This window comes from Trachurus trachurus, assembly GCF_905171665.1.
Source record: "Trachurus trachurus genome assembly, chromosome: 10".
Lineage (NCBI taxonomy): Eukaryota > Metazoa > Chordata > Actinopteri > Carangiformes > Carangidae > Trachurus > Trachurus trachurus.
Genome location: NC_139894.1, coordinates 37,706,099 through 37,721,889, shown reverse-complemented (window position 1 = coordinate 37,721,889; position 15,791 = coordinate 37,706,099). Strand labels below are relative to the sequence as shown.

The following is a 15,791-nucleotide window of genomic DNA, read 5'->3' as shown; positions in this document are numbered from 1 at the left end:
CATATGACGGTAGCGAACGGAGCTCACTTTTCACACAGGCAGAGCACTAAACTGAGACACTGGGAGCTTCGGCTACAAACAAGCTTAAAATATAGACTTATTTAATTTTTTTGGGAACAATTTCTCATGTCGGGGCTTCAATACAAGAGGGACATTACAGACGAGCAGTATGGAGGTATTTGGATGTTTTTTGGTGTGTCTTTTTGGACGAAGAAAAGTGAGCCCCGTTCGCTAAAATAGAGACGGCTTTGGCCCTTCCTGTAGAGTGCGTCTGTGTTTTTAGTCCAGTCCAGTACTTTTTTTTTTTTGTGCTTTATTGTAAGCATTACATAATTATTTAAGCACATAACATAGCATATGTTAACATTATGCATTATACTGCATTGTACTGTGTGTGCAAGAGACATTTTTAGCAGAGCAGGACTTGGAAGGCCTAAATTCATTACATTGTGATTTCTATGGAGCTGGGGTATCCACCACTGACCTTAGCTTAAAATTAAATCATGGAAGGATACCAGGGGGAGTGGCTATCCTCTGGAAAAAGAAATATGATCCCATGATCAAAGTAGTCAGAGTGGATGTAGATTGGGCTATTGGAATAGAGATAAATTGCAATGACACAAAGTTTATTATTTTGAATATCTATACACCTTATGAGTGCTATCAAAATGAGGGGGAATTCCTCAATAGATTAGCCTTTGTTAGTTCTTTTATCCAAGATAATTCTTCCAGCTGCATCTGTGTCTTGGGAGACATGAATGCAGACATTTCTGATGAGAACTCTTTGTTTGCAAGACATTTCATACAATTCTGTACTGATGGAGGCTTAACCCTCTCAAGCAAAGTGCTTCTGCCTGAAAACAGTTTTAGTTACATCAGTGAAGCATGGCATACAACTTCATGGTTGGACCATTGTGTTTGTACATCTGATGCACATGCCTCCTTGGAAGCCATGGAAATGTACTATGATTATGCCATTGCCGATCATATACCGTTTTCTATATCCTTGAATGTAGAAAAATTGCCAATGGTGTCTACTGTGGAAAACAACACAACTACAGGTAAACTGGAGTGGAGTAAATTAACTAAAAAAGCACTGAATAAATATACCATCAGGACAGACAATCTACTGGGAAATATAGAGCTACCCAAGGATGCAATAAGATGTTGTAATATGAATTGTGATAACCCGCAACACGGGGAAGATCTATGTGTTTTTTATGATTCTATTGTGGAGTCACTTTTTACCTCCAGTAGGCCACTTTATAAAATTCAGTCTAAGGTATATAATGTTAAACCAGGCTGGAACGATTATGTGGCAGAGCTTCATGGGGCAGCCAGAAAAGCATTCAAAGCTTGGGTAGATTCAGGAAGAGGCAGACAGGGGCCTTTATTTGAAGAGAAGAAACGTGCTCATGCAAATTTTAAATATGCCCTTCGATTTATTAAAAAACATGAGAAGTCTATGCGATCTGATTCACTGGCTAAGAAGTTGCAAAACAATAGTGTTCATGATTTTTGGAAGGAAGTCAAATGTATAAATAATTGCAAAATGACTTTACCATCGAACATTGAAGGGATCAGTGATTCTGACAAAATATCCCAGATGTGGAGACAACATTACTTTGAATTGTAAGTAAGTAATCAATTTGAAGTGGGCACTGCTGATACAGATGTGAACATAGCTATAAATTTAGAAGAGGTACACTCTGCAATTTTAGGATTAGATGATAATAAATCATGTGGAGCTGATAAGATAACTGCTGAACATCTAAAATATGCAAGCAAAAAAATCTGTATTTTACTTGCTATCTGCCTGACAGGTTTACTCAGTCATGGAATCCTGCCTGACTCTATGCTGTCTGTTTTATTAGTGCCTGTAGTTAAAAACAAAGCAGGCAAAATAAACAGTTTGGAGAACTACAGACCAATTGCATTGGCTAGCATATTATCAAAAATTGTGGAGAAAATCCTCCTCAATAGGCTGGAAGAGTACATAATCACAAGTGACAACCAGTTTGGTTTTAAACAGAAACATGGTACTGACATGTGCATTTTTGCTTTGAAAGAAATTTTAGACAAATATAATAGACAGAACTCAACAATATTTATGTGTTTTATAGATGCCTCCAAGGCCTTTGACCGCATCAATCACGAGAAATTGTTTAATAAATTGCGTGTTAGAGGGGTCCCAACATGGATTTTAAGAATTCTTGTGTACTGGTATGCTCAACAGACTTTTCAGATAAAATGGGGAAATTCTGTGTCAGAACCTTTCCCAGTTAGTAATGGGGTGAGACAGGGTGGGATACTGTCCCCGTTCCTTTTCAATGTATATATGGATGACTTGTCACAGCAACTGAATGTATGTAATACAGGGTGTATGGTTGGCTCTATGTTAATTAATCATCTTATGTATGCTGACGATTTAGTAATGTTTTGCCCATATAGTGCTGGCTTACAACAGTTATTGAAAATATGTTCACAATACGGCCTCGACTTTGACATCAAATACAATGCAACTAAGAGCAACATTATGATTGTCAGAGGTAAAGGTGATAGGAAATTAGTTTTTCCTGAATTCTTTTTATCTGGTTCTGTTCTTAAAGAATGTAATGAAGTGAAATATCTTGGTCATCATATTGTAAACGATATGTCTGATGATAGAGACATAAACAGACAGTGTCGGAGGCTTTACTTGCAGGCCAACATGCTTGCACGGAAGTTCAGTATGTGTACTAGTAATGTCAAGGTAGCGTTATTTAGAGCATACTGTACTCCCCTGTATACTGCACACTTGTGGAGCGTTTACAGTAAAAAAAACATGCAGAGACTAAATGTGGCCTACAACGATGGCATGAGGATGCTTTTAAAGCTTCCTCGGTGGTGCAGTGCCAGTGAGATGTTTGTTAATGTTGGAGTGCCAAACTGCTCTGCTGTAATACGCAATCTTATGTATAAATTTATGTGCAGGCTATCAGCCTCTAGAAATGATATCATTTTGTTTCTGTGTGATGGTGAGAAGAGCTCATTAAGGTTCTCCTCAAGACTGTGGAGCCACTGGCGCTCCAGTCTGTATGTGAGGGCTGATGTCTGTCCCTCTGGGACCGTATCTGGTTGATATTGATGGCTATGTTTGTGATCGATGCTTGTTTTACATTAACTGTTGCCATGTTTTTATTGTCTGTCTTTTACGTATGTATTTTTAGTCCCTATGGACCTCTGATTGTGTCCTTAATAAAGTCTTATTATTATTATTATACAGAGAGATAGAGGTGGACAAAGCAGACAGGGGGATAATGTAAAAGGAAACAAAAATGACAACAACAATACAAATAATGACATTATAAATAAAAATTGAATAAATAAATAAATACAAATAAACATTGCCAGATTTGGAAGAGTCCATTTACCTAGTAGAAAGTTCTTAAAGAGGGCTATGTTAAATCTTTCAAAAATACAGTTTTTTTTCATAGCTTTTTTATTTTTAATGTCTTTTATTGTAGTTGCATATTGGAGAATTTCTTGTGTGAAATGATCCAGGCTGGGTTTCGATTCTGTCCATTTTTTTTTTGTGGATATGAAATTTGGCCATAAGTACTACCAGTTGTATAAAGAATGTTGTGTCTTTGTCCAACTTGTTATTTTCAAAAAAATAAAAATATCCTTTTCTTGTAGAGTGATGACTTGTCCGGTTGTTCTTCTTATGAAGTGTTGAATGTCAATCCAGAATGTTTTAGAGTACATGCATTTATAGAAAAGGTGCTGTATTGTTTCGATTTCTTGTCCACAGAAAACACCAAGAAAATCCATATCAATTTTGAATCTTTCCAGAGTCTTTTTTGCTGGATAAAAATGATGCATTATTTTGAAAGACACTTCTTTTACTTTGTTACCAATACAAAACCTTTCACCCACCAACCAAGCTTTGTTCCAGTTTATGTTATCATAAAAAGAGTTCCAGTAGAACTGTCCTGCTGGCAAAGTTATAGTTTGTAAGCAATTTCTGATAAATTTATTGGAGCATTGTTTCTTTGAAATATCTATCATATCAATGAAGATGGTACTGTTAACTAAGACCTCGTTGGAGACTGCTGAGCCTCTGAGGAGGTGCAGTATGCCCCTTGGTATAGCATCAAAAATAATAGCATATTCTCTTGGTGATACTGGTAACTGGAACTTAGAGAGAAATTCATCATAACGCAGCAAGTGTCCATTATTAAGAAGTTCACTTACTAAAATAATACCATGGTCAAACCATTTTTGATAAAACAGAGACTTGTTTTTGTACAAAATACTCTCATTGTTCCAGATATACAGGTTGGTTGGTGAAAAGTTATGTTTGTATATCAGTTTCCAGGCAAGTAGAGCTTGTTTGTGAAAGTTAGATAGTTTGATAAGTAACTTTTCAATCTTATAATTGCATTTCAGTATGAATTTGATTCCACCAACATCTCTTTGATCACATTTAATAACCATTTCACTTTAAAGGTATTGTTCAATGTTTCGAAACTCAGCACCTCCATTCGTCCAGTCCAGTACTTGTAATCCTCCACTAAGTCCACGTTAACCCCACGGATGGAGATAGGGGTCACTGGAGCCCTGGTCCTCCTCAGGTCCACCACCAGTTCTTTAGTTTTTGCCACGTTGAGCTGCAGATGGTTCTGCTCACACCACGTGACAAAGTTGTCCACCACACCCCAGGTAGTCCACAATCCAGGACACAAGGGGGGAGTCCACCTGCATCGCCGTCATCTTCTCACTCAGTAGGGCCGGACGGATGGTGTTGAAGGCACTGGAGAAGTCAAAAAACTCTCACAGCGTCTCTCACAGTGCCCCCCGTCTTGTCCAGGTGTGTGTAGACGTGGTCGAGCAGGTAGAGGATGGCATCCTCAACTCCTAGTCAGGGCTGGAGGGGGTCCAGATGTGGTGTGACCACAGGCCGGAGCTGCTGCAGGATCTGCAGGGCTCATACCATCAGGTCCTGCAGACTTGCCTGCATGGAGTCTCTTCAGCTGCCTCATGACTTGATCAGTGGTGATGTGGAGTGAGTAGGTGACCGGTGGGGGAGGGGTAGAGGTGTTGTGTTGGAGAGTGTCATCACCTTGGGAGCTGGGGGAGGTGTGCGGGGGGCCATCACTGGAGGAAGAGGGGCTGTAGGAGGGGGGAGGGAGAGAGGAGTGGGCGCTAACTGCAGGCGTGCAGCAGAGGAGCCCATGGGAGGATGAGCCGGGGTCACAGTGTCAAATCTGTTAAAAAACAGATTAATCTTGTTTGCCCAGTCCATGCTGCCCTCAACTCCTCTATTGCTGGTTGGTCTGAAGCCAGTGATGGTCCTCATTCCATTCCAGACCTCCCTCATATTGTTCTGCTGGAGTTTCACTTGGTGGGTCTGTCAGAATGTTTTGTACTTTCTACTTTCACTTTCACTTCACAACATTTTGTCCATGTGACAATGGTTTAGTTTTCACATGGAGGGGGTCTGTAAAACACCCGTGCTATTTCTCTGAGTTTAGTTTAGTTTATTAGTTTATTGTGCGTGGACAGTCCCAATCAATCAACTGCATCAAATAACAGTAAAAAGGGCAGCTTTAGCCAGCATGGCTAATATTCTGCTGTAGTCCCCGGCCAGATGACAATGGGCACCCTAAAAAACAACAACAGTATACAACAGTAAATTAGAGACCAATAGAGAGACTAATAATAGAGAATCAAAAATTTCAAGTAAAATTAGAGAAAAAAATATTCTGCTTGTTGATGGGAATAGAGATGCAACTTGGATCTGAACTTTGGAACTGACTTTTGTTGGACAATTCACAACTTGATATTGACATTACGTTTCCACCTTTTTCTGTGTCAGAGAAGAAGAGATGTGATTTAATTTTTTGATGTTTCATGAATTAAATGTGGTTTTCTAAGCAAATATTGTTTTTAATTGTTTTCATTTTTCTGACTCTGTGTTGAAGTTAGAGAGTCGCTTGCTTGTCGCTCTGTCGTTTAACAGGCTACACAGTTTGCTGTTGTGAGCATATAGCCTGGTTAGTTTGAGCTGCTGCTGAAGCTAAAGCTAAAGGGAAGAATTACAAAGTGAAAGTTAGAAAAGAGGGAGGAAATGTGGCGAAATGGAGCCGATGGTAAATGAAGTGATTGTGAACGTGTGGAGCCAGCGGTTCATTAGATGAGTCCGGCCCATAGACTGTAAAAAGACCGGTCAGGTCGCCGGTCTCCAGTCGTCATGTTTTATGATCTGACGTCAGAAAGTGGAGGAGAAATGGAGCGGCTCGCGTCGTCTATTCTGCGGTAAGACGTCTCATATGTTGGCTCATAGAGATGCGCGGTTTGCGGGCACATCCGCGGAGTCGCCGTAGACGGCGTGAATAAAACACGCAAAGGCTCCGGTAGATGCGGGGTTACAGTGTGTGTCTCTCTGTGTGTGTGTGTGTGTGTGTGTGTGTGTGTGTGTGTGTGTGTGTGTGTGTGTGTGTGTGTGTGTGTGTGTGTGTGTGTGTGTGTGTGTGTGTGTCAGCACTGCACACACAGACACAGCGTCGGAGCGGTGAATGTAACAAAAACCTGCAGATCACCTGAGTGAAGTGAACTCTGCTCGTAGTTACTGTGAGTCAGAGCAATAAAACAGTGAGGTTGTTGATGAATATTTAACTTTTTACTCTGCTTTGAGACTTTGAGACTGACTGAGTGAGCAGAGCGAAGGTTAGCACGTCGCTGTCTGGCAACCTGGAGTCTAGTGGGTAGGGGAGGGGGGACCACGCTGCTTTGCTTTGAATTTGACTGTGTTACAGGCCTCAGGTTGAGTCACCTGGTCACAGAAGATAAAATGCCCTGTTTTCACAGGAAAAGAAGAGACAGAAGTCATTCCGTGCGTTCTCCATGGCAGGCTGGTAGCTGTCTTTATTAAACAGAATTTTACTCTTTTTCTTTACATTCTCAGCTCTTCACTGAATTATTTCATTCACTAAACATACTCCATAAGTTGTCTAAACTCAATAAACTGTATCACATTCCAACACGGAGTGAAATCACAAAACACATTTGTGTACTCAAAGTTACATTTCTACTGTTTTTAACCAAAAGAATCATGTTTTACTTGTGTTTTTAACACTGAATCATGTTTTACTTGTGTTTTTAACACTCTGAATCAGACTCTACTATACTACTGCCCGTACGAACACATCTACACACGTAAACAACAATACTAGCACCGTGTCGGCGTGCTCTTTTAACTTGACTCGTGACATTAGCATGAACATTCTCACAAAACACATAAATTCACCTTCACAGAACCCATATTACACTTAATTCTTAATTCGGTTCCTATTGCAATTCAAATACACAGTCACTCACAAAAGAAAATGAAAGTAAATGCCCAGGAGCCCTACAAACTGAGCGAAAACATCGGCACATCGCCATTTTGTGTTGTTGTTTTCTATGGCAGAAACGGAGCTACTTTCTCTTTTACACTTCTCACCGTCCACATCACGATTTCTACATCACAAACTTCATTTATACATTCGACAGGCTTTTAACCGTACTTATACCTGAGTTGTGGTCGTTTAACACACTTTACTAACCTGTTTTCACAGGAAAAGAAGAGACAGAAGTCATTCCGTGCGTTCTCCATGGCAGGCTGGTAGCTGTCTGAAGAACGTCAGTCCGACGCAGCCACAACAAGCGCTCACACACGGGGATACTCCCTCTTGTGGTGGAATTAGAGACCTACACTCTGACACTCTCTTTAGAAAACACATTAAATTGGCTCATCTTTTCATCCCAAAAAACACATAAAATATAATAATTCAACATTTGTGACCATACACATTTGTAGGCGTCACACACTCCCCAACAAAAAATAAAATGGCTCCTGGCATTTTACTCCTCTTATCCTTTAACTCATTTACAAAATATCACTTCTTATAGACAAAACTTAAAGTGCTGCCCTTTAACAACCTCTTAATAAGTGTAGATAGGCATGTTATAAAATCCTGAATGAGCATTATATAGCGGTGACAGGTAGGGTACCGTACAATGTGCCATCTGAACAGTGTAAGGTGTCTGGGGGTATGGCTGCATGCCCCAAAATGTCATGTGTGGTGTCTCATAAACTTTTGCACTACTGACTGATGGTTGTGCCCGAAGTGAGGGCTGACCTAGACTGTTATAGGTGAAGAGTGCGGCTGGTCGTCTATCTCTAGTGGACCTTCTGAGTGTCTGCTCATCTGATTGAGGGGCCAGGCCGGGTCCAGCACCAGTCTCCTCTGGAACAGGCTGCACAGTTTCACTTTCACTCCCCGTACCAGGTGCCTGGATGACCTCCGACTCTGCATCACTCACATTTTCCTCCTCTTCAGCACTGTTGTCAGGATCAATGTTTTGTTCATCACACTGTTCTTGTTCGGTTTCTCTTTGTTCTCTCGTTGATTTTACAGGTGTTTTCTCTGCATGTATTAATCCACTCTCTTTTACAGGTTTTCCAGAGCTGACTGTTCGACTTGATTCAGCAGGAGCAGAATTCCTCTTGGAAACACAAGTTGGTTCACAGGTAGGTATGACACTTTTACTGTTTCCAGTTCTCAGGTTGTATCTTAGTTCATAGTAAGTGGAATCATCATCATCACCGGAACTTGTTTCACTGCTCTGTCGCCGTTCTTTTTCTCGTTCAACAGGCTTTTTACTGTTCATCCTGGTTACTGATGTTTTCACTTTCTCTTTTGTTACAGGCAGATCAACAGGTAAGTCATTGACAAGGTGTAACAAGTTACGATGCAGGACTCGTGACTTGTTCCTGTCCCTCTCTGAGACCACTTTGTAGACTGGAAGGTCTCGGATTTGTTCTGTCACAACATACACAGCATTTTCCCAATATGCCCTCAATTTTCCAGGACCACCCCTTTGGCTCAGATTTCGCACTAACACCCGGTCTCCAGGTTGCAGCACTACTCCTCTTGTGTGTCTATCATAGTACTTTTTTCCACGTGCACTTGAGTTTTTGCTGTTCTCTGAAGCTATCCGATATGCCTCTGTCATACGCTCTGCCCACTTCTCTAAACGCGGGTGTCGACCAAAAAGCAAAAAGAAAGGTGAGTACCCGGTTGCCTCATGACGTGTGCTATTGTAAGCATGAACAATCTGGGGAAGATACTCTTTCCATCTTTCCTTTTCCTTCTCACCCAGGGTCCGCAGCATTTGCAACACAGTGCGGTTAAACCGCTCGGCCGGGTTGCCCTGTGGGTGATAAGGGGTTGTGCGTGAATGTCCCACCCCACTCATTTGTTGCAGAGTTCGAAAGAGTTCATTTTCAAACTCGCGCCCCTGATCATGGTGGAGCTTTGAGGGATAGCCGAATCTGGGGATATAGTCACTGAAAATCTTTTCTGCTGCTGTTTTACCAGCTTTATTGCGGGTCGGGTAGGCCTGAGCGTATCTAGTAAAGTGGTCTACAACTACTAAAATGTATTGGTAGCCCCCCTTGCTAGGCTCTAAATGCAGAAAATCAATGGAAACTAGCTCCATGGGTGAGCTTGTACTGATGCTGGACATTGGGGCTCTTATTTGAGTCACTGGTTTCTTTTGTTTGATACATGGGCACTGTCTGGTGACATAAGCTTCGATCTCACGCCTCATGTACGGCCAATAGAACCTTTGCCTTGCCAAACTAAGGACCCTTTCAGCCCCGACATGTCCCATGTCGTCGTGTAAGTGTTTGAGGACGAGTGGTTTAAAACTAGCAGGCAAGACTAGCTGGCGTCTCTCTGTTGTTTTACGATACAATATTCCGTCCTCAACGTGAAGTCTGCTCCATTCATGCATCATTTTCCTGACCATGCCTGTCACATTCCGTTTCATGTCTTGTGTGAGAGTTTGGTTTGAGTCTTTCATTTTTAGGATCTCACCTATCACTGGGTCTGTTCTCTGCCCCTTTTTCAGTTCAGTGAGGTCAATGGGTTGCAGGGGTTCTCTGCTGCTTGACTCAGCCTGGTCACTTTGCGACAGAGCCAGGGCAGCAACCCAGGCGATGTCACCCTCCTTGCCTGCCTTGCAGCCTTCCCATGCGGCAGTGACCGTCTCTCTAGGCAGCTCTTCTGTACACTCAGAAACAAAAGTATTAATGTCAAGTGGAATTCTCGACAGTGTGTCTGCATCGACATTTGATTTGCCGGGTCTGTAGCGTATGTCAAATCTAAAATCAGACAGTTCTCCCACCCACCGGAACCCAACAGCATTCAACTTAGCAGTCCGCATAACATACGTTAAAGGGTTATTGTCGGTGAAGATGGTAAAATGGGGCGCATAGAACAAATAGTCCCTAAATTTCTCGCAGACGGCCCACTTAAGGGCAAGGAACTCCAGTTTTCCTGAGTGGAGTCTGTAATTCTTTTCAGCCGGTGTGAGGGTCCTCGAGCCGTATCCAATCACCCGGAGTTTACCACGCTGGCTCTGGTAAAGGACGGCTCCCAGCCCTTTATCAGAAGCATCCGTGTGGAGCACGAACGGCAACTCGAAATCTGGATAGGCGAGAACAGGGGGGTTAGCCAGCATATCAATTAGCTTACACAGTGTCTCTTGGTGGGTCTCAGTCCACTGGACTGGGGTCTTGGACGGCAGCTGCGTACCCTTTCCCTTCTGTCCCCCACACCTTCCTTGAGACTGCTCTTGGTTTCTCTTTGGCTGCAAAAGTTCATAGATGGGATTTGCCAGTCTGGAGAAATCTTGAATATATGAACGATAGTAGCTCAAAAATCCAACAATCCTCCTCACATCTCCAACAGTAGCAGGTTTTTCCTTCCTCAAAGCATACACTGCCTCCAAGTCCTTCGGATCAATGCGCACACCCTCAGCCGAGACCAAACGACCTACATATCTGACCTCTCGTCTGAACAGGTCGCATTTTGTGGGCCTGAGCTTGACCCCGTGACCTTGTAGGGCTCTCAGGACCTTTCTCAGCCGTTCCACATGCTCCTCGAATGTGCAAGCATAACACAGGATGTCATCCAAATATGGGATACAACACTCATCACGAAGGGGGGCAAGCATTTCTTCCATGCTGCGTTGAAACGCAGCGGGCGCGTTGGTCAATCCGAAGGGTATGCGTACCCACTCATATAGACCCCAGGGGGTAATGAACGCTGTGAGGTGACGCGATCCCTCGGCTATGAACCCCTGGTGATACGCCTTCCCTTGATCTAAAATGGAAAACCAACTGTACCCACCCAAAGTGTCTGTGAGGTCTTGGATTCTCGGTAAGGGGTGGCGATCTGGAACAGTGCGCTGGTTAAGGAGACGATAATCGATACAGAGTCTGAGCGTTCCGTCTTTCTTACGCACACAGACGACAGGTGCTGAGTAAGGGGATTTAGATTTTACAACCCACCCTTTTGCCAGAAGATCCTCAATATACTCCTTTACCTCCCTATAAAGGGGCTTTGGGATGGAGGCATATGATTTCTGAATGGGAGTATTGTCATTGAGTGTGATGGACATCTCCAAGCTTTTTATACACCCCATGTCATTGTCGTCTCGTGCGAATGCTCCTGACTCCTCTCGTAACATCTCCTTCACAATCTCTTGCTGGTTCTCACTTAGGTGGCTCATGTCAACTGGTGGGTCCCACTTTTCCACCACACTAACCCTCTCACTACTCCTGCCTTGCTGAGTTTGGGGAGGCTCGTCAGCATTAGCTACCTGAGTGACACTTGGTGTAGCTGGGTCTAACTCATCAGTCTGCACTATCTTAACTACTGACTCAATGCTCCCTAGCACAGTTCTACTGAACAGAGTTACATCATGTTTTGTATGGTTGCCTATGGGGACTTTGACATAAGGGGCTTTTTCATGACAAATCTCCATTAGGCTGTCACCAACATCAAGCTGTTGCAACTGGGGGTTATTCTCACTGGGTTCAAAGAGCACGAGTGACTTTGATGTGTCAAATGTGGATGGTACTTTACACTTAACAAGCTTAACCTGACCAGCTGGAATAACTACATCATATAGTCCCACTTTAAGTACACTCTGATTTACATCACTATCACTGGTGAGTTTTGTCTGGATGAAGTTGACTAATGTAGTGGCTTTATCATCTTGCAGGTTCATTGCACCACGGATGAGGCTCACAAGCGTGGGCATGAGATTAGCACCATCTTTTGTTCCCAGAATCAGTTGCTCGACTACATTGAAGCCAATCAGGGGCCGGTCTAAGGCCATGCTACTCACCAGGAAGGGTACTTGTATCACTAGGTTTGGGTCACTGTTGTTTGGGAGACTCACCATCACTCCCATCCAACCATCATATGGCAAGGGCTCACCGTTGACAGCAAGCACACTGAGAGTCTTTTGTCCCACCAGTTCAGCCAGTGGACGCAGCTTGTGATCAGGAAGGTAAGTCTTTACCCACTGGCGGTCCAGGATACTCACTTGGGCACCAGTGTCCAGTAGACAGTCCATTGCGTAGTTATTGATGTAGCATTTGATGTTGCATTTCCTTCCCACTAGCTGAGCCACTCTTTCATGGGCTTCAGTCTCTTGGCTCGTGAGTGAGGGACTGACGCAGTTGGTTTGTACCTGAGTCTTTTGTCCTGGTTGTGGCTCTGCCTTTATGATGGATGGGCGGTTGTTGCTGCTTAGGGTGTGGACATCAGCGGAGGGCTGACCTGGACTCTTTGCTTTCCACCTTTTAAGACATCCTGCTGCCCGGTGCCCTGCATCACCACAGATGAAACAGTGATTACATGAGTCTGTACCTTTTTCAACACAAGTAGGGCAACCATACTTCCTTGCTGTCGGTCTGGGCTTTGGTTGAGTGTGGGCACACGGACAGGATTGTTCTGCAGTCTTTGTGGCTGTGAGAGCTTCCACTACTTTGGTCAGAGCATCAACCTTTGCACTCAGTTCCTCTATCACTTTATTTTTATTCTTTGTTTTAGAGTCTGTTGTTTTTTCAGTGTCCTGATCAGTCTCAATTTGAGCAGTGTGAGCATGTGTTACCTTTTGGCGGGAATTATATCCCAGTCGTCGCTGTCGCTCACTCTCTTCACTGGATACTTTATTCACCTGTCTTATCAGCGCTTCATCTGATACAGCATAGTCAGAGAGGAGGGGCTTGAGTTCATTTCGAATGTCACTGTACTTGGGGAGGAGACCCTGATGGATTGTACGCAGAAACACATTCTGAACTGTGCGGGGCTCATACTCAATGTCCATGCTATCTTGTCTGGAAGCGAACATGACTTTCTGTTTCAGTCCTATCATCCGATATAAAAACTGTTGAGGACTCTCCTGTTCATGTTGTTTTGTGCTCATTAACTCCTGAAATAACTCACTTCCACTCTTTTCACTCAGGTGTGACCGCACAAAGCTTCTGAGTTCACTGAGGGTTAAGTCGTCCTTGTTAATCAGCATGTCCTTAAATTGTCCTGGTTTGATGATGCGGAGGACACCTTGGATGATTTCACTCTCTGTGTACTTCGCCATCAGTCCCTCATCAGTTTGCTTACACAGTCCATGATAGCTGATGTCTGATGTACTGTCCCCGACCTGACCCCCGTGAACTTTGAATTCCCTGCGCTGAAGGAATGACAGGTCTCTTAGGGAAACCATGCTATCAGGTTTACTGTGTGCTGAATCTGTTGTAGGGTAGCTATTGGCTCTGCTTTCTACTCTACCGTGTGGCAGTTGCTTGGTAATGTAGGTAGGTGAATGTTGAACTGATGCTGCTTTAAACTCAGTTAACCTTTTACCCAACGCTTCATAGTTAGCCATTAGCACTCCATACTCTGCTGATTGTGGATTTGCAGACTCACTAGTAAGTGTGTCAGCGGCATTACTTTCTGTGTTACTCTGCTGAGTTTCTGTGATCTGTAAGGGTGATGATGTCAGTCTAACAACCTCATCCTCTGATTCTACAGGTGGGCTGACTTCAGTAACTCGCCTAGCAATGACGTCAGCAATTGCATCTCTTAAACACAACAAATGAGAAAGTCCCAGGTCCTCTAGATCTAGCAGTGTTTTACAATTAAGGTAAGTACATATGTAGTCAACACAACTCTCCTCGTTGCCCTTAACTGCACTTACAGGATCCAGGTCAGGTACTGGTGTGATGGCTTGTACCAGTTCATAGAGTTCCTCTGCTGTCAATGAATGAAGACTTTTCTTTATCTTCCACACTAGTTCTTTTCTTTCAACGTCCTCCATGTTGTATTCTTTTTGTTAGCAGTGTTTCACAGTACTGTAACCTTGAGCAAGCAGTGCTGCACTCCTCCAGCTGCGGATCCCCTCGCACTCTGTGGTCCCGTGGCTGCCTCAGTCATACACCTGCCGCTCCAACACGCCGGTCCTGTGATGTCTGCCTTGGGTTCGTGGGTTAGTGGATCAGCATCGCCCGCATATGACGCTGATCCCAGCGGTGCCTCCAAAATTCTGTTACAGGCCTCAGGTTGAGTCACCTGGTCACAGAAGATAAAATGCCCTGTTTTCACAGGAAAAGAAGAGACAGAAGTCATTCCGTGCGTTCTCCATGGCAGGCTGGTAGCTGTCTTTATTAAACAGAATTTTACTCTTTTTCTTTACATTCTCAGCTCTTCACTGAATTATTTCATTCACTAAACATACTCCATAAGTTGTCTAAACTCAATAAACTGTATCACATTCCAACACGGAGTGAAATCACAAAACACATTTGTGTACTCAAAGTTACATTTCTACTGTTTTTAACCAAAAGAATCATGTTTTACTTGTGTTTTTAACACTGAATCATGTTTTACTTGTGTTTTTAACACTCTGAATCAGACTCTACTATACTACTGCCCGTACGAACACATCTACACACGTAAACAACAATACTAGCACCGTGTCGGCGTGCTCTTTTAACTTGACTCGTGACATTAGCATGAACATTCTCACAAAACACATAAATTCACCTTCACAGAACCCATATTACACTTAATTCTTAATTCGGTTCCTATTGCAATTCAAATACACAGTCACTCACAAAAGAAAATGAAAGTAAATGCCCAGGAGCCCTACAAACTGAGCGAAAACATCGGCACATCGCCATTTTGTGTTGTTGTTTTCTATGGCAGAAACGGAGCTACTTTCTCTTTTACACTTCTCACCGTCCACATCACGATTTCTACATCACAAACTTCATTTATACATTCGACAGGCTTTTAACCGTACTTATACCTGAGTTGTGGTCGTTTAACACACTTTACTAACCTGTTTTCACAGGAAAAGAAGAGACAGAAGTCATTCCGTGCGTTCTCCATGGCAGGCTGGTAGCTGTCTGAAGAACGTCAGTCCGACGCAGCCACAACAAGCGCTCACACACGGGGATACTCCCTCTTGTGGTGGAATTAGAGACCTACACTCTGACACTCTCTTTAGAAAACACATTAAATTGGCTCATCTTTTCATCCCAAAAAACACATAAAATATAATAATTCAACATTTGTGACCATACACATTTGTAGGCGTCACAACTGCAGCAACAATTTTGGCCACATTCTTACATATTGTACCTTTAAAGGATAATTTTCGTTTTTTACAACCTGGACCTTATTTCTAGCATAAAATATGATCATTCTACTCACCCAGACAACTTTGGTGTCATTTGGAGTGGTTTTGACGAAATTAGCCCCAGTGGAGCGGCGCGTATATCCGTATAATGCGAGAGCACGGGGCACGCAATGCAGCCTCTAAATAACATATTATCCGCCGCAAAACTCACTCATTTCGCCAATATTTTGTCATGATACACTATTATTCCCCTCCGAGCCCGT

At 43.1% G+C, this 15,791-nt stretch overlaps 1 protein-coding gene across 1 annotated transcript in view; it reads right to left on the bottom strand.

Moving 5' to 3' along the window:
• Positions 1-13,611, bottom strand: part of LOC310992927 (uncharacterized protein) — a gene marked incomplete at both ends in the record, with an annotated part of 43,285 nt that extends 29,674 nt beyond the window's left edge. Inside the window, 5 exons of the mRNA XM_083981157.1 lie at positions 4,521-4,664; positions 4,820-4,899; positions 4,997-5,191; positions 9,909-12,713; positions 13,335-13,611. Coding sequence (XP_083837283.1) covers positions 4,521-4,664; positions 4,820-4,899; positions 4,997-5,191; positions 9,909-12,713; positions 13,335-13,611 — 3,501 coding nt within the window. The remainder of the gene's footprint in view (positions 1-4,520; positions 4,665-4,819; positions 4,900-4,996; positions 5,192-9,908; positions 12,714-13,334) is intronic.
• Positions 13,612-15,791: the final 2,180 nt, after the last annotated feature.